At 41.7% G+C, this 19,598-nt stretch overlaps 1 protein-coding gene across 3 annotated transcripts in view; it reads right to left on the bottom strand.

Moving 5' to 3' along the window:
- Nucleotides 1-19,220, bottom strand: part of CAPN6 (calpain 6) — a 67,304-nt gene extending 48,084 nt beyond the window's left edge. Inside the window, exons 1-3 of one of the 3 annotated variants that reach the window (XM_083595961.1) lie at nt 18,850-19,220; nt 16,158-16,219; nt 9,784-9,957 (exon numbers count right to left, since the gene is read on the bottom strand). In XM_083595961.1, coding sequence (XP_083452087.1) covers nt 9,784-9,951 — 168 coding nt within the window. In that variant the 5' untranslated portion in view covers nt 9,952-9,957; nt 16,158-16,219; nt 18,850-19,220. Of the gene's footprint in view, nt 1-9,783; nt 9,958-16,157; nt 16,220-17,320; nt 17,632-17,707; nt 17,787-18,849 lie in introns of those variants that run through there. The other 2 variants (XM_083595962.1, XM_083595960.1) reach the window with 2 other exon arrangements.
- Between the last annotated feature and the right edge of the window lie 378 nt (nt 19,221-19,598).

Genomic DNA, 19,598 nt, shown 5'->3' on the forward strand with positions numbered 1-19,598 from the left:
GCTGAAAGCACCCTGGACTCAGATTTTGGCAGGGGTTGGTGGCTACAGCAGAAATGATTAAGTAAGATGCCAAAAAGAATTAAGTAAGCAAAGGAAAATGTGTGTTTTTGTTTGGCTATTTGGGTGGGACCCTGTGTACATGTCATGGAACTGGCTACTCAAACTCTATCTAGCCACTGGATTTGATTCAAGAGGAATAGACTCAGACAAAGAATGCAAAGTCCAAGACAAAACAAAGCAAATATATTCTTTAGAGTAACAACAGCTTCCAACTTCTAATAATATCTTCCTATACATATACAGGGATGCGGGCGGTGCTGTTGTCTAAACTACTGAGCCTAGGGCTTGCCGATCGGACGGTCGGCAGTTCGAATCCCCGTGGCGGGGTGAGCTCCCGTCGCTCTGTCCCTGCTCCTGCCAACCTAGCACTTTGAAAGCACATCAAAGTGCAAGTAGATAAATAGGTACCGCTCCGGTGGGAAGGTAAACGGCGTTTCTGTGCGCTGCTCTGGATCGCCAGAAGCGGCTTAGTCATGCTGGCCACATGACCCGGAAGCTGTATGCCGGCTCCCTCGGCCAATAAAGCGAGATGAGCGCCACAACCCCAGAGTCATTTGTGGCTGGACTTAACTGTCAGGGGTCCTTTACCTTTTTATACATATAAATGTGTAAGGCTTTCATCACTCAGTCTCCGTGGGAGGCTCTGTAGTAGTATATCATAATCCTGGTTTCGCATGAAGTCAGGGTTGGGCAGGGATGCAAAAGAGAAGGCAGGTTTTACAACTTCACTGGCTACGGCATGGGAGCTAAAAGGGCAAGAAGACTGAGAGTGGAAAGCTGTGGGAGTGGTCTGAACAGATTGGGAAGTGTTGTTGTTGCTGCTTTTGTTTTAACAAAGAGAAATAGCAAATATGGGTACAACACAGAAGACAACACCAAAAAGCCAGCATAACAGAGCCTGCCCCGACTCCCTTCTTTCTGTACTGAAACTTTGTCACTTCCGGGTTTGCCGCGTGCGTAACCCAAAGGATACGCAACCAGAGGTGTGCGTATCCAGAGGTACCACTGTACTTTAAACTGCTATTTCTCTGTCAGTACTTCTCTGCCGCTGAGCTTGAATAAAAGGATGCGAATGAAGCTAGAAGAGCAGGAACATACCTTGCATTCGCAGGAGCCTTAAATTCAGAGATGAGTGACCTTTTCAACTCTGAGGGCCACATTCCCATCTGGGCAACCTTCTGAGGGCCAAATGCCAGCAGTGGGTGAGGCCAGAGGCAAAACTGGGCAAAACAACAAATGTGAATTTTACCGTTATACGGCACGTGCTCACACAAAAACACTCACACAGCTCTCTAGCAGGCAAGAGCCATGATCAGGACCACTTAGGTGTACAGCCTGGATAGGGGAATGTTCTGGGGAATGCTCTGAGGACTAGGCTTGAAGGTTCCTCCCCCTTGCTTTAGTCATTTTATTTATTTCCCACAAAATGCAGGTTCTTTTTTTTCCTCTTTTTGTGGCATACAATGTTGTACATACAAAATACAATTTTGGCATACAATTTTGTACTCCTTGCTTTAAATGATCTTGAGATTACTAAGGTTAAAGTTGTGTTTGGTAGGAGGTAAGGCTGTGATTGCTTTGTTACACATACACATACCCCATACACACACACACATGTTTGTGTGTGTATATATGTATGTATGTATATGTATATATATATGTATGTATATGTATATATATATGTATACACACACAGCGCGTGTGCACACACACACACAGAGCTGGCAATTTGACTACATTACAGCTGCATATTTGTGGCCTGCTGCTGCCACTGAAGATGCAGTTGCTATGGCAACGCGTCTTAACAGCTTCCTTTTGTATGCCATACGCATCTCTGCAAGATAAGCCAACCTTCCTGGTTTATTTTTAAGCCACCACATGCGTTTAACACCTTCCTGTCTAGGGACAGCCTATCCAAGTCTAAGAGCAACCTGGAATATCTGTTTCAGCATAGCAGCAATATCGAGCTAAGGATCAATGAAGATGGATGGTTATGGGGAAGAAGAAAACAAAATTGTTGTATGATGACAGAGAAGGACTCTTCCACGTCTGATTGTACCATTAAAAGTCCTTTTATTGGATTTTATAGAAATGTGTCACTTGCTCTGTGAGAGGCTAATAATCTCACATACTACTAATTTTCTAATAATAATTTATTGCTATTTATTTGACTGATGGCATTTGAGAACCAAACATTATCTCTGAAGATATGGGAGAAGTTTTAGAGCAGAACAGGGTTATTTTATCTACAGTGGTACCTCGGTTTAAGAACAGTCCAGTTTAAGAACGATTTGGTTTACAAACTCCGCAAAACCGGAAATAGTGTCTTGGTTTGAGAACTTTACCTCGGTCTAAGAACAGAATTCAAAAGGTGGAAGGGCACTAGCGGCAGGAGGACACATTAGGGAAAGCACGCCTCAGTTTAAGAACAGTTTTGGTTTAAGAACGGACTTCTGGAACAGATGAAGTTCGTAAACCAAGGTACCACTGTGCTAGCAATTGATTTAGTCGCTGCAAGTTGATGCCAGCTGAGGTATGTGTGTCTATTTTGGGGTTGTTTAATAATAATAATAATAATAATAATAATAATAATAATAATAATAATAATTTATTACTTATACCCGCCCATCTGGCCAGGCCTCCCCAGCCGCTCTGGGCAGCTTCCAACAGGATTTTAAAAAACGCAGTAAAAGATCAAACATTAAAAACTTCCCTAAACATGATTTTAAAGATATGAATGGCAGAAGGTTTTAGATAGATCTCTTCCGTTCATAAAACTATTTAGCAATTCAATAACTGAGAGCCAGTACTACTCCAGCAGTTGAAAGGCATTTCAAATTGGAACATACCCACGTTCAAAAAGATGTTTCCAGAATTCAGAGGCTGGAACAAAATGACAATATTTGATTCATAATTTGCAAAATGCTGTTTCCATTCTCCTAGATTGCAGGTTCACATTAACAAAATAATAATAATCTAGCAAGTATCTCCCAGTGTTGAAAGGAAACTAGCCTGAGATCCAGATTAATAAGATTCATGAACTCTCTCCAATGCCTCAACAGAGGCTTGCCCTTCATTTATAAACAGGTACTCTGTTCAAGTTCCCTGCCACATGAACACTTTGCTTCTTCATTCTAAAACATGTTCACTTCCTTGAGTAGTGAGAAGACTTGGTCAAACCCTACAGAATTTAGCTTCCTCTGTGTGAGAGAGCACTGGAATATAGTTTATGTATACAGTGATGTTACACCCCACCCCAATCTCTGAGCCCAGGGGTTCCAGGCTTCCTTGGAACGAGGGGCAACAAAAACTGTGGTGCCTTTAGGGCATATGGTTTATATATGCATATATACAACCTGAGCCTAACAGCATTAACACCCTAACAGATCTTGCTTCCCCATTAGGTTGCCTGGGGAGCCCCAAACATGTCTCTGACTCTCTAGCTTCTGCCCACTCTTCTCACTCAGCTCACAGACACTGCTTTCTGCCTATTGTCCTTCTAAGTACCAGCCAGGTGAGGGGGCTGGAAGATCCACCCATTAGCCAGAAGGGCACCATTACTTGGTTGTAGCTCTGGCAACCCAACTCATCCTTTTGGGATGCCGATAAGAACGCTTAAGTGGCCAGCTGCAGGTTATCTCACAAAGCAACTTGTCTGATTAGTTCAACAATAGAATCCTCCATTAGACTTTAATACAGGACCCCAAGAACTGGAAGGGACTCAGATTGACCCCCCAAACCTGAAACAATACACAGCCTAGGACCCTCGTACCTACGGGACCGCCTCTCCCGGTATGGCCCACAGAGAGCCTCAAGGTCCATAAATAGCAACACCCTAGTGGTCCCGGGCCCTAAGGAAGTTAGATTAGCCTCAACCAGTGCCAGGGCCTTTTCAACACTGGCTCCGGCCTGGTGGAACGCTCTGCCTCATGAGACCAGGGCCCTGCGGGATCTGATTTCTTTCCGCAGGGCCTGTAAGACAGAGTTGTTCTGCCGGGCCTTTGGCTTAGAATCAGTTTGATTCCCTCCCCCTCTTTCTTTTTTCCTTTCTCCTCCTGTGATGAGGCTGCATTTTAATGTTTTAATGTTGTATTTTAATCTTGTTTTTTAAGTTGTATTTCAAACAACTTGTTTTATTATTGGTTGTTAGCCGCCCTGAGCCCTGCCTTGGCTGGGGGGGCAGGGTATAAATAAATGTAATAATAATAATTAATAATAATAATAATAATAATATGCAAGCAGTGGAAGCAAACAACCTCCAACAGTAGACAGCAGAACTGCAGGTTCTGCAAGATTCCCACCCTTTGAAAAGCAACAGGATGGGTCCCCAAGGCCGCGTACTCCAAGCTGCTTCTACTCCAGGCAAACTCACAGCTCAAAACCTTGCCATTCTCTGTCTGAATTTCTCTACCTCCCAATTCAAACTTGCATGTTCTCATTCAGCCCACATTCAGGAGGAGTAGAACACAAAGCAGAACAACAGCATGGAAAACAAAGGAGTGGAAATCTTGGGTGGGGGAACTGCTTGCCCTGATTTCCTAGTTCCTATTCTCAAGATAGCTTTAACAGTCATACTATTTTGACCGAACGCCATAACAAAACTAAATGAGAATATAAACAACCCAGCACGCAACTAAAATCCTAACACAGTAACATCTAAACAAAATACAGATGATGGTGATTATATCAAGAGAGATCCTTTTGCATTTTAATAAAATGAAATGAAAGACATCCTTTGAGCAACCCCCCATTTAAAGATTTGTCTCTGGTGGCACTGTCGGTTAAACCACAGAGCCTAGGACTTGCCGATCGGAAGGTCGGCAGTTCGAATCCCCGCGACGGGGTGAGCTCCCGTTGCTCGGTCCCTGCTCCTGCCAACCTAGCAGTTCGAAAGCATGTCAAGTGCAAGTAGATAAATAGGTACCGCTCCGGGGGGAAGGTAAACGGCATTTCTGTGCGCTGCTCTGGTTCGGCAGAAGCGGCTTAGTCATGCTGGCCACATGACCCAGAAGCTGTACGCCGGCTCCCTCGTCAATAAAGTGAGATGAGCGCCGCAACCCCAGAGTCGGTCACGACTGGACCTAATGGTCAGGGGTCCCTTTACCTTTACTTTAATCACAGCAAAGAAAAAAGAAGAGTCTCTCAGTAGCCATCTCAGAACCTCACTTGAAAGGGGGGTGTCAGTTTAAGTCCTTGAGGCCAAAGGCAGCCCTCCATCTTTCTTTCTGTCTGGACTTGGGACTCTCTGCACGTCCCCCTCTTCACTAGCCCTGCTTCAGATCTTCCTCAAGTGCTTTTGCCTGGCTAGAATTTGTCTTTGAACTGTGATAGTGATGCCTCTTGCTTACGTGGGTAGAGATGTATGTGTTTGTGCATAGGGGGAAGTGGGGCAGACTGATGCAGAAAAATTCAGTCTCATGTTTTATGTACCAAAATGAGTCAAATAATTAAAAAATTTGCTTTAGGCATGTTATAACTAATCAATATAATAATAGCAATCAAAAGAAGTTAGAAGATAATGAGAATATAATGACTTGAGTAAAAAAAAGGGGGGGTTGTATCATTCTGCCCCACCTACAGGGCACTTTGATACAGTGGATGGGGGACTTTGATACAAAACGTAAATTGTATGAGAATGGTAATTATTTAGAAAAAAATAATGAAAAAATAATTTGTAAAAATAATTTACAAAATGTAAATTGTATGAGAATGGTAATTATTTAGAAAAAAATTATGAAAAATAATGAGAGATTATAATCAGCCTTACAATTTGTTACTTAAAATCTAAATTACGTATCAAAACTAACAATGTTTCACACATATAGACTTTATGGCAGGTTTTCTTAACACAACATCAAAACTTATATTAATCTTTCCTCAAGCACCTATCCATATTTTTAAAAAACTTTGGAAAAACTTTAGAAAGCATAAGAACTCATGTTAGGTAGTCAAAAAATAGTAATTTAAACAAAATGCTTATAAAAAAAAGATAATTACTTAACATTTAGCTTCTATTGCACATTATATCCACTGAAGTCAAAAGAAAAAGTATAAAGAGATGATGTTCGAGATGTGCCCTTTGAGAAATTTGGTTTTGGCAACTGCAAAACAACATCCTTGAAATCAATGCTTGACTTATCTTCTACAATGGGGAAGACAAACATACAAGATCCTGTTTTCCCCCGGAGATATGACACTTGATAATCAGATATTTAGAAATAACTTTGGCCATGTAGTAAACAACAGTTTTTTTTTTTCTTTTCAAATTTCACGAGTAGGAAATCAGTTTAGAGATTCCATGTAAACTTGTATATTGGGGAAGTATTGTACACTAGCGAGGCACTTTTATACCTATCAAAGTGTATCGAAGTGTCCCAATGGACATTTTCATGAAACTAAAACTTATTAATAAAACCACTGAACTTATTTACACTTACATGTAATCCTGATTACTGAGTAGGATAACTTACCTTTGGTATTTTTAAATCTTAACTAAACAACGTAAAACAGCGTTGGAACACTTTTACATTTCATGTAATTTTTCAGTTGGCCGCACTAAAAACACACCTACCCTCGTCAAATGCCAACAGGGAACTGGCAGGCGGCGTGGTCGCAACTGTCGTACTCACACATGTATAGACATGTCACGACACAAACAACGTTTCTCGATATTGAAATATTGTTGGTGTATCATTGTGTCCCTTGCATCAATGTGTCCCACCTCCCCCTAGTTTGTTTTCATGGCTGAAATGAGTTTGTACAAAGATATGAGTTACGTTTGTTTCCTTGCCGTTTTTGGCTTTGGCCCTGTCCACCCCTGGGGCATGAAGCCCCAAGAAGGCTTCCCTTGAGGCAATGTGACTTTTGAGCTAAGAAAGATGCCACAGCCCTGAGGCAGACCAATAATGAATCTGAGGCATAGCTGTCAACTTTTCCCTTTTCTTGTGAGGTATCCTATTTGGAATAAGGGAATTTCCTTTAAAAAAAGGGAAACGTTGACAGCTATGATCTGAGGAGGGAATTGAGAGGAAGGCAACCGATATTGAATTCTCATGGCTACCATCTTCAGTTCTATCCTGGGAGAAAGGGAGGGGGAACAGAACCATAGTAAATGAATACATGCCGACGGTTTCAACAACATCCATCCTGCGCAGTCAAAGACATTTGCTAAATAAGTGCAAAAATGTTCCCCTTATCAGAAATATTAGGATGCTGTTCTTTGTTTTCAGCATCTGCTAAAGAAAAAGTTGTTTAAGCAAGTTATGTAAATTTCACATGCAATATTATTTTAGAACGTGCTTTTTTTTAAGTGCTGGTTTTATTTATATGCATTTTTAAGTGACCTTGTATTTAACATCTGATCGTACCAGTAATTATAGTATATGTTATGCAAACCACTTACAAGTAAATAACATGTTAAGTAGCATGTTAATTCTATTAAATAAATATAAATAAATAAATGTCAAACTAGAGCTGAGCCAAAATGACAACAGCGGCAGAATGGAAATAGTACGGAGTGTGACAAATACAGATTGGAATTGAAATCAATGTCATTTTACATCCAAGTTTAAATACAGTTTTGGTTAATGATAAAAGAGAGTCATGCAATCCCTGATATTGTCTTGACTTAACAAACCAGATTGGCTTAACAAACCAATGCATTATTAACATCAGCAACATCGCTACAGCTTGGACTCGAAATTCGCTGCCTGGTTTGTGGTTTGAAGTTTCAAAAAGGAATATCTGAAAATAGTTTTTAATTTAAATTCTGAAACACTGCCCAATTTTAGCCTGTGTGTGAAATTATATTTCTCCTACATCAAAATATACTGGGATCAGTCCATGATCTATGCTAGTGGTTCCCCAACTTTTTCGGGCCACTGTCCCACTTGGTTCTATAAACTCATCCCAAGCAGCCGCTACCCTTTAAAAAGCATTATTCAGAACAGCGGTTTGCACAACCCATGAAGGACACAATAAAATTCAAAACAGTAATTGCACATGTATTCAAAAGATAAATGTATGCAAAAATAAATATATGTTCTGATCTAATCTTGTAGCTAAAAAAAAAAAAGAATATACGGGAAAAGAATATTGCATGAAAAATATTTTTAGGCATTCCCACTACTGAAAATACAAGGGTGAAGGAATTTCATACTATAAATTGTTTATATATAGATACTTCCAAAATATGCAAAAACCTTCAACTACCACAGATGTACAGTAACTAATTTATAAGACAATAATATTACCAATAATTGGCTATCTTGCGGCTTGTTACAACTCAGAATCATAAATACAAACGAATGTGACTAAAGAAACCAAATTTGAAAGCGACAAGAGCAATAGAACTTTAAATATAAAACAAGTAAGGTGTTTTGCTTTAGGCTCTTGCCTAGTCAATTCTAAATAAGAAATCAGTGCACTCAGAAAAGCCCACATACAGCACCTCCACAACTTAATGCTTAATGGGGCAGTGGAGGGGTGGCTCGGAGGCTTTGTAGATACCAGGGATAGACATCAAGGCCACCATTGCATGTATAGGCACCATGCTGATGAGCCTTGCCTTTGGATTATAGCACAATTGCCCTTCTAGGGTGACGGTAGCAGTAGTAATAATAAATTATCCAGTTAAAACAAACATACCCTCTAAAAATTGAGCGGCAGTAATTAATCCAAGGGAAATGAATAAAAGCATTTAATAAAAAGCTTCAGCATTTAAAAGTGGTCAGAAATAAAAAATATCTAAAGCTTTTTTCCTTAAACATTGTCAAGATTAGGGCTACATCATTTGTTTCCTGGAGGAGAAAGTTGTGCAATCACAAGGGGCACAATTTGCACACATGATGTATCTCAATCATTTAAGATGATTTATTGAATCGTACTGATTTGCTGAATCCTGATGTAATTTCCCCATGAATAACTCCCCGCTCTCAAACAAAAACAACCCCACACACTATTAAAGCAACATTGGCCTTGTGGGTCAATGATGCCAACTTTAAAAATGAAGATGAAACATTTTTATTATTTTTTCAGCTGAGGATTGTTGAGTAGATAGTCTTATACAGGCATCCCCGAGGCTAGTGTCTCAGGTCAGGTCCTGGTGGAGAACAATAAAAGGCCCTCTGCACATGGTCAAAATCAGCCCTCCTTTACCAGCACTTAACATATCCCTGCAGTGACTCCAATCATGAAAAACTGTTCCTGACTCAAATCTAGCTTGAATTAATCCATACTCTCTCCCACCTCTTGGAAAAGAAGAACAAACATATATTGGCCCTGTGCAGATCTAATATATCTCATCCTATTAAGCCACAATATGCCCAAGCCTTGTCCACACAGTCTCTCTCTTTCCTCCTCCTGTCACAGCATGCCACAGTTGAAGACCTCATGGGTTAATTAATCATGGATTCCTGCTTCATTAGAACTGGGAAACTGAGGTTACTGGGATTGGGGAAACTTATATCTGAATGCAATTTCACCCAATGTGATCCTGGTAACCATAGATCCTGGTTCAGACATAACAGGGGACAACTGTTGGTTAACCCAGGAAATCCAGGGCACACCAAGAGGGAGCAAGGAAGTGGTGGTAAACAAGGCTTGGGCACAGCTTGTCTCAATAAACTGAGATACATTATGCCAAAGCCAGGCTATTAATAGGTGAGAATTCAGCCAAACAATAGAGATAATCAGACTCAAGTAGGATGGATACTTCACAAATACCTGTGGGCGTTTCCATTCCACTCTCCCCTGTGGAGGAGTGTTGTAGAACAGAGATGCATCGCAAGCTGGAAATTCAGGGTCTTCAAAGAGCTTGCCTTCTTCAAGGCATTGCCGCTTGAGTTCGAAGTAATTTTGGTCCTTGAAGGGTTTTGCCGTTGTAGAACGCATGGCGATCTGTCCAAAGCCAGATGAAGACAAATTGTTTTGTAAAAACTGTTTAACCAACATATCAGTCTAAGACATGAGCAGCAAGAAGCAAATCCAGGGCAAGGCCGATAATCTTTACAAATGATGGATTGCAAATTAAAAGAAGGGTATGGGTACGGCAGAATTGATGGGCTGAAGAGTAATAAAGAGCTATGTGCCTAAATACTTGTGGCATTCTCTCTCTTTCGTGAAGGATGCCAGTGGCGGCTGGTCCATTGGGGCAAATGTTGAGGTGCTGCCCACCAACTTCATTCTGCTCTGAGCCAGTATAGTCTACTCTGATTTGATTCTTCACAAATATCATCTGAGGTCTCTCCCCATCATTTTCTACCTTGTCCCTTTAAACAGAGATTCTAGTGATATGAAAACTGCTTCTCTGGAGAAGAATTCAGCATAACCGCTGGCTCTTTGTGAATAATGCAGTACTTTTTTTGGATCATGCAACTGGGTGCCCATGGGCCTTTCTAATGGGATTGACACCCTCCCAGAAAAGCAGCTGGCCCTGAACCTTATTACTGCATCATTCACATGCAACCCACAACTTTTTAGCATCACACCATGGTGAAATTATTTCCGTGCCACGATTACCTTGTTCAATGTATAATTAATGTTAATATTAGGCAGGCATCTTCATTGCATTGTTTTCTGTCTGCCTAATTTGTTGTTGTTGTTTAGGCCAGCTGAATCATAGAATCATAGAACTGTATAGTTGAAAGGGACCCTGAAGATCTTCTAGTCCAACCCCCTGCAATGCAGGAATATACAATTGTCCCATACGGGGCTCAAACCCACAACACTGGAATTATCAGCACCATGCTTTAACCAACTGAGCTGTCCAACTAAGCCAGGCATATGATTTTATTGTTTATATTTGTTTGTAAAACAGTTGATTTTAAGTATTTTTTTAAATAGTGTTGTCTGCTGCTTTTAAAGTTTTTTGGTTTTTTGTTATTTTTAATAAAGGTATTAAACTCATGTAAGCTATATTGCTAAACGAAATTTAAAACAAAATTCATCCTTTGGAACACATTACAAGAGCAGAAAGCAGAAGGGCCTGGCATGCCGAAAGTCCCTAGTTTGCTCCCTGGCAGCTTCAGGTAGGGTTGGGCAATACTCCTGCCTGAAACCCTGGAGAGCTGTTGCCAGTCAGTGTAAACAATATTGTGCTAGATGGAGCAATGGTCTGACTCAGTATGAGGCAGCTTGCCTCACTGAAGATCTCACTTCATGAATCTTACGATAACCACAAAGCTTACACTATAACAAATAGATCAATTTAAGGTTCCACAAGATTCTTTTTGTCCTCTCTCACACATAGAAGCACTGCAAATTTGAGGTGGGGGTATAAAGACTGGACGTGGACCAAAAAGACATTGTCCTCTTGGGTAGGATGGAGATTGTTAGTTTGTGATACAACTCATTGGCATATTCTGATTAAAAAAAGACACCAAAACACTGCAGTGGAAAAACTGCAAATGCGTTTTATGAACATGTCCCAGCCTAAATCAGCTCAAGGGAAATATTCTCTCCATATGTCTGCAAACTGCTATGCCATAATTCACACAGGTAGGATTTTAATGGTCATAACCCCACACCCCGTTTTCAGTACTCAGTACACAACACTGACTAGGAATCTCCTGAGGATTTCCGACAACATCATGGTTCAGTGCATATTATAAAAATGTGATCTAACAAGCTAAGGCTGCAGGGAAAAATAAGGTGTGACTTTGTGGGGTGGCGGTTGGGGGGGAGGGAGGAGAGGATGTAATTCTGTATGAGTTAATCACCACCACAGCTATCACAATGGGAGAGGGGCTATTCCTTTGATAATTAGAGTAGAAACGTAATCAACGGAAGCATCTGCTGCCCACAAACATTTATCGCAAGGTTATAACCTTGTACTAATCTTCTGTACTGTGTAAAAAGATCTACCTTGTTTATCTTATTCCACCTCCGCAGAACCTTTGCAAGACAACGTGTTAATGAAACACAGCTTTACAGATATCCGCTGCACGGATCTGAAGGCCTCATTTAGAGTGGCCCATCAGCCAGCTCATTCATACGCGTAACGGCATATAGGAGCACATTACTGTCCTGAGCCGTGTAATGTCACCCAGAGGAGGGATTGGTACAACATTTGGGGCTTTTTAAGCTTGGAGGGTGGAGGAGATGAGTAAGGGGTAAAGATGGATGCTTATGAAATTATGCATCCTATAGTACAGCAGGAATGGAGAAGCTGCAGCCCTCAAAATATTGCTGGAATAGAGCTTCCATCTTTCTGTGCTATTGGTCATGAGGGCTGTGGCTGATGTGAGTTGTAGTTCCACAACATTTGGAAGGACCCCACTCCCCCCCCCCATTCCTAGTGCAGAGACAGCGGGTGCGGAGAAGTTTCTCACTCTCTCACACAGAACCAGGGTTGGGGACCTAATTGTTAACAAACATATTGGTCAACATAATGCTCTCACGCACACTCAAACACACACATTACGAAATGTTGGTTGTTCAGTTGAGAGTGCTGCAATGATATTATCCTATTTATTATATATTATGATCGTCATACAATTGCATTTAAGTGGGTTTTCCCCCTGTGCACTGCTTTGAGTCCAAATGGTATTTGGGGTAAATGTGGTATATAAATAAACTCAACATGACTAATGCCATCAAAAACATATAATCTGTTGGTTTTTAATTTCGGTCTTCAGTTTAATGGAAGATACATTTTTAAAAAATCTCTACAGGCTGCTTTTTAATCTAAGTACAGCTACGGCTTGATGAAATCAGTCAGTAATGCTGTTTGTTTTTAATTGCTGTGTATCTGTGATTTAAGGACTTTATTTTTGTAGCCCCCTGAAGGAGGCTTTTAAACCATGATTGGTTGGAACACGCTGAGTTGCCATAAAATGAACCCCCCCCCCCAGCCTTTTGGCAAACACTCTAGGTTTGGGGCAGATTCAGGACAGATAAAAGGATGTACTTCTTTATACAATGTGTAGTTAAAGCGATGAAATTTGCTACCGCAAGATGTGGTGATGCTGGCTACCTACTTAGAGCTTTAAAATAAATTAAGGACAGAATGGTCAGTTGCAATTATGGTTATTACGCTACCACTGCGAATAGAGCCACTATACTTCTTCATAGCAGTCAATGGGGAACAACAGTAGGAGACAGGGCTATTGCACTCGAGTGCGGCTGGTGGGTTTCTATAGGCTTCGGGCAGGCTGTTGTAGGAAACTGGCTGATCCTTTCCCCCCATTCACACACACATGCGAGTGGCCCCAGCTAGTCCAGCTCTATAGCAACTGCCCCATTCATCTATATATGATCCTATGTATTTAACAGGAAAATCAGCATTTTATTTTTAGTTATGTGATTTATTTTTAGTTATGCAGTAAGTAACCCTGTTAAATGGCACATAATGGATGATGGAAGTTGTTTGTTTTTGTGTGATGCCTTCAGAACTCTCCATCCAGCTGTTTACAACCCTGAGAACTCTTCCATCCACAAAATTGGCTCCAGGGGGTTGCAGCTAGCTCTGTGCACAGTGTATGAACCACAAGTAACTATGATCTCTAAGGTTGCCAACTTTTCGACTTGTTCACATAGCTCAGCCTTTAATACCAGCTTAGTATGCAGGAATTAGCAGATGGTAATATTTAAATCCAAGTGCAAGTAGATAAATAGGTACCGCTTTATAGCGGGAAGGTAAACGGCGTTTCCGTGTGCTGCGCTGGTGCTGGCTCGCCAGAGCAGCTTCGTCACGCTGGCCACGTGACCTGGAAGTGTCTCCGGACAGCGCTGGCTCCCGGCCTCTTAAGCGAGATGAGCGCGCAACCCTAGAGTCGGACACGACTGGCCCGTATGGGCAGGGGTACCTTTACCCTTTTAATATTTAAATCCATGCAATGAAATATAATCATGGGCTAATCCTTGCATACTGAGCACTTTTCTGAATGGCAAAGTTATAGTGGCCAGTTGAAAAATTGGCAACCCTTGTATCTTCTGAATGACTCAGACTTGCTTTGGAATCAAGAGCATACCTGACGCCTTGGCATGACTTAATTTTGAATTGTGTGAAAACATGCAGAGTTAATCCCCATGAATAGAATTGGTTGACTGAATCAAACTATGGTTCAGCAGTTGCCCTGGGAAGCTACTTCCCCCCATTCAGTTTTGCAAAATGCCTGGCCCATCAAGCTGCATGGACCTCTCACCAGGAACGTAGGAGGAGAGCCAATTTCCTGACATTGTCACCTGCTTGGGACTCGCAAAACAAAGTAGATACGCTCCAACTATTTCAATTTACCAGGGGCAGCCTCTCAAAATACCGAAAGGCCAAAAAGTGTCTTGGTGTGTAGGTCACTGTTGCTTACTGGGAGGCAGATGGGGAGGGCAGAGGTGGTGGTGTGTTCCATTAAGTGTAAATGCATCTGCTGCGATTGCCTGATCGGTGTAGTGCATATATGCTGGTGAAACCAATCTCCCCACCATTTTGCCTGTTTCCTGCCTGGTAAGCAAGGGTGTCCTACCTGCCATGAAGCTCATGTAGAAGTTCTGTTCACTTTGTTTGGTTGTCCCAGGTAGGCAGCAAAGTCAGGAAATACAACATTTTATACTCTCTTACAGCCCCCCACACCATTTAGATGGTAATGTGCATTACTTCACTTACTGCAGAATGTGATGAGCCAGCTCTGCTATATTTATTAGCTCTTCTGATCATTCTGCTGAGCGGGGCTTGGACATTTGCACCAGAGTCCTGCCCTGACGGTGCACTACAAGCCCAGAGTTTAGAATGTGGGAGTTTAGTACCTATGTGGGTATATTGACTCTGCATAGGCATACTGAAAATGGTCATGGAATCATAGAATTGTAGAGATGGAAGGGACCCTGAGGATCTAACCCTCAGCAATGCCTGAATATGCAGCTGTTCCATATGGGAATCAAACCTGCAACCTTCGCATTATCAGCACCATGCTCTAATCAACTGAGCTATCCAGTAATCCAGTTTTGTTTGCATTTTAATTAGAAACTGCCTAATTTTCCAACCCATATGTGAAATGAAACCCATCAGTCCTCCAAAATTTGCACTTCTCTAAATGTTGTGGCACAGTTCTTCAACCAAACAATATGCACGAAAAGGTATATATTAGGTGTTCTTAACAGCTCAGTTGGCTGGAGTGTGGTGCTGATAACACCAAGGTTGCAGGTTGGTCCCTGTATGTGACAGCTGCATTTTTCTGCCTTGCAAGGGGGTTGGACTAGATGATTCTCAGGGTCCCTTTCATCTCTACAATTCTATGATTCCATGACCATTTTCAGTATGCCTATGCAGAGTCAATATACCCACATAGGTACAATTAGACCATTCTAAACTCTGGGCTTGTAGTGCAGACCTAACAAGATCCATTCAGAAGTAAGCCCTATTGAATTCAGTGATTGAATAACTCTATGATTCTACCGTATTTTTCGCTCCATAAGACTTTTTCCCTCCTAAAAAGTAAGGGGAAATGTGTGTGTGTCTTATGGAGTGAATGCAGGGGGGAGGCAGGCGGGAAAAGCCCCCAAGAGCAGCACACAAGCTCCGCACGGCTCTTGCAGGCTTTTCCCCAGGAGGGAGAAGGGACTGACTGGCCATGTCAGTCCCTTCTCCCTCCTGGGGAAAAGCCCGCAGCTCCTGTGGGCTTTTGCGGGAGGTGGGGAATACTCCCAGAGCTGCTCTCTGGGGCTGGGGGGGACCCGGGCTTCCCCCGCCAGCCCCAACAAGCTCCTGAGCAGCTCTGGGGTAGCCCACGAAGCCTCTGCAGGGCAGCGGGATGACTACCCCAGAAGCCAGAACAGCTAGAGAAAGTGCTGCACAGCGCTCCCTCTAGCTGTTTTAGCTTCTGCCTTAGCGGCGCCAAAAGCCCCCAAGAGCCACACACACACTCCACGTGGCTCGTGAAAGAGAGCGCTGAGCAGAGCCTGGGATGCATGCAGGTTCTGCTCAGCGCTCCCTTTAAATAATATTTTTTTTCTTGAATTCCCCCTCTAAAAACTAGGTGCGCCCTATGGTCAGGTGCACCTTATGAAGCGAAAAATGCGGTATATTAGTGAAAACAACATACAAAAGGCATTCTATTAGAGAAAATTGCTTGCAAAAAATGTGTATATTAATCAAAACTACATACCTGAATGTGTTTATCAGGAGAAATTTGGCCGGATTGCTGATCGATTCCTGTTAAATTTCTTTCTAAAAATAAAACATAAAAATTGTCAATAGTTGCAAAGATGTATAGGTCTTAAAGTAATATTTGGGGGGAAAGGAGCTGAGAGAACCAAACTGACAGAAATGTCTATCGCTGGTCATAGATGGATAGACAGATCAATCTATTTCTGCTTTGTGTCGCTTTCACCTGTGTCCACTCACATAGGAGTCTATTCTGTCCTGTTTCTATATTAAAAATGCACTCCTAATGATCTCTATTCATATGTAAGTCTCACTAAATTCAACTGGGCTTACTCCCAGGCATGTTGGGGGCTATGACTGCAGCCAAACTGTGATGGTCATGATCAGTGCTTTTTTTCTAAAAAAAAACACATTTAGGGGTACAGTACTCTCATTTTCCTACTCATATTGAAAGACTGCCCTTCAATGAGGCCGAACTTAGATTCACAGAATGTTTAGGGGTATGCGTACCCGTGTCCCCCCAGAAAAAGAAGCGCAGGTGATGATGATTAAAAGCAGCATGAAAACTAACTTTTAAATGCATATGCTGAATTCCTGAAGCACCCCAAGTGCAATAGGGCAGAGAAGGGAGTCAGGAAACGACCCTGAGCAGGTATGGAAGCTTGCTTCCAAACTATGATTTCTATTTTTGAAGCACAGAAGTGTCTCTAGTTTTATCTGTGAAATGCTTCAAGGTATGGAGACGGGAAGTTCTACAAGCCCGCCATGAATTCCAATGAATCTGAACCTTATCTCTACCTTTCCTGGGCAAATGTGCAGATCGGAATGCAATTATCTTTGAATTCTGTCCTCCAACTTTTGCAAAGTAGCTTTCAGCTACAAAAAACCCCCCAATGATAATACTGCTATGCACTTTAAAGTACATATTTTAGGGTAAAATGTATTTAGAACTGTACACACCGCCACAAAATACGCATTTATATTTTCTGATAAAATATTCATTTAACTATGAATTTTATGTTGAATATTTTTTTTAATGTATGGTTTCATGCAGAAATGAGATGGAACTTTTGAATGAGTACATGCAAAATTAACCTGGATGAAAACAGATTGATCCCTCTCTTTCTATTAAACACTCAGTTTCATCCTTAACTGGGCACCTACCTTTCAACATTTTGCGGACAGAAATAGGGACATGCTTGTAGCACTCATTCCAAAGATTACAGCTCCAATTCTCATTCCAAGGATTACACTGCCACTGTTACACTGGATTGTGGCTCCACTCTGTCTACCCTGTTTTCTGCCAATTTTAAACCATGGGGAATGTTTGTTGTTTTGATTACCAATATATGCAAGGGGAAATCCTATTGCCCTACAATAGATTACCAATGGCTCAAAACATGTATTTGCAACTGCAGTCTATGAAACAGCAGGCAATGCACTGCACAGTGTCTCTTAAATTACTGAGTAATAAATTACTAATAAATCAGCTAAAACACTGAGGCTTCATTCACTTGTTCATCATATAGCCTGACATGTGGCATACATAACCTGTCAGAAGTGCCTTTCTGCATTCTGCTTAGGGCACACAGGACAGTCCCTATGGAAAAGAATCAATAGACACACAAATCTGACATAAGAAATGACAATAGTCAGAAAACAGTAGGACAATATTTTGAATAATTCAGTCTACCAGGACGCTCTAAGGATCATCCTTGAACCAAGGAATTTCAAAGGGAGCCACAAATGTGATACTGCTGGATTACAAGTAAATCAAGATATTCAGCTCAACTGAGTTTCCAGACAATAGTTTCCAATTGCCTTTTAGATGTTAACTAGTCTCTGCATTACCTGGCTGATTGTTTTATCACACACCACTTCTGTTGTAAAGGGCCACTGTGCTTATTCTGGCTCAAATTGAATTGCCGCTATCTGTACCTTTTGCATTTCATTTCCCTCTAAGCTCAGGGTTTGCCACCTGTCCCCTCTGCGGTGCATATATTTACAAAAACACTTTGTGCATCCAATGCAAGTTCATGCCATAATAAATTTGTTGGCCTTTGAGGTTAGTCTTAAGGTTCATGCACATGCCTTGACACCAGAGGTGGCAGACTCCACTTTCCACTATGGGAAACAACTTCAGGAGAGAGAGATGACCCTGAAGAAGAACAGCTCCCTATTGTTCACACTAAACACGTGAAAAATGCCCTCTTCACTGGCACGTGCTTCACTGGCACAGGTACAGAAAAACAGCAACAGCTGGTGTATAAGAAAAATACAGCACACAGTGACCCTCAGATCTTGATCATAGATATTTTTACAAGGGCACAAGCAAAGAATACTTCTCTATTCGCAACATGTGCAGCTGGCATTGAGTGTGAGCTTTCCAAAACATTGCTCAGTCTTCGCTTGTTGTGCATGACTGTTTCTATTTCTGCCTGCTAAATCAAACAGATTTTGTGCAAACTTATCCTCCGGGAAAATATACATGTGACTCTGTTTTGGAAGTCATTCTTGCATTGGGCCTAAATCTTGCACACTAAAATCCAGTCATTTGCCCCACTGACAAAACAAAATCCTTTTGTATTCCTGTACTCAGCTCAGTGACCGCTGCATACTCTTTAACAGTAACAGGAAGATATTGACAAATGAATCCTGTAAATATTGTCATTGCAGTTAAACTAGTCACTTACCTGGATTGAACCAAGTGTGCACCACGAGTTCCTGAGCTGACAGGCAGACGCACACAGAAACTCCGAATTTTCTACTGCAAACAGAACTCCCGGCTTCTTAACCTGAAAACTTTTTGGACTGTACCAAGATCTAATGAGTCGAGGGGGAGGTTCATAGTAACTTTTGTCTACTTTTCCCTCCTTCTCTCTTGTGGGAAAATAAAACACAGCTGGAAAGGAGTTTTCTTTGGTTCATTCCTGGGACACATATGCTAAAGAGTATTACCGTTAACTTCCGTTTTTTTAACAAACAAGGACATATTAGGAAGGAGGATACCAGGCAGTTTGTGGAGGAATTCCTTTGCAATAAACTGGACAGGCGTTGGCATGCTTGTTATTATAGAAGGAGAATAAAAAAATGAGTGGGCTTGTTTGTGAAGTTGTCTTGCGATCTCCACATGGGTAAAAATGCACAAGACACGTTCCCTGCCTATTTTTATGCTGTTTCTCTTTGGCAGCAAACGTCAACAGATTTCTAGCTGGTAAGAGATAAACTGTGAATGTCAGCTTTGTCACCAAGCAGCCAGTTAAGGCTGGTCCATTAGAGAGACTGAAGCACCAGCTCACCACCTCAGACAGCTCCCACCTGCATGCCTTCTTCCTAATATCCAATCTGGTGTGTGGCACTGGTTCTTGGCTTCCTCCTCTTCCTCACTTTGATTTGCGTTTTTAGAACTTAGAAGGGAGAAGGGTGAGGACAAAATCAGTGG

Source organism: Podarcis filfolensis (assembly GCF_964270895.1).
Source record: "Podarcis filfolensis genome assembly, chromosome: Z".
Taxonomy (NCBI): Eukaryota; Metazoa; Chordata; class Lepidosauria; order Squamata; family Lacertidae; genus Podarcis; species Podarcis filfolensis.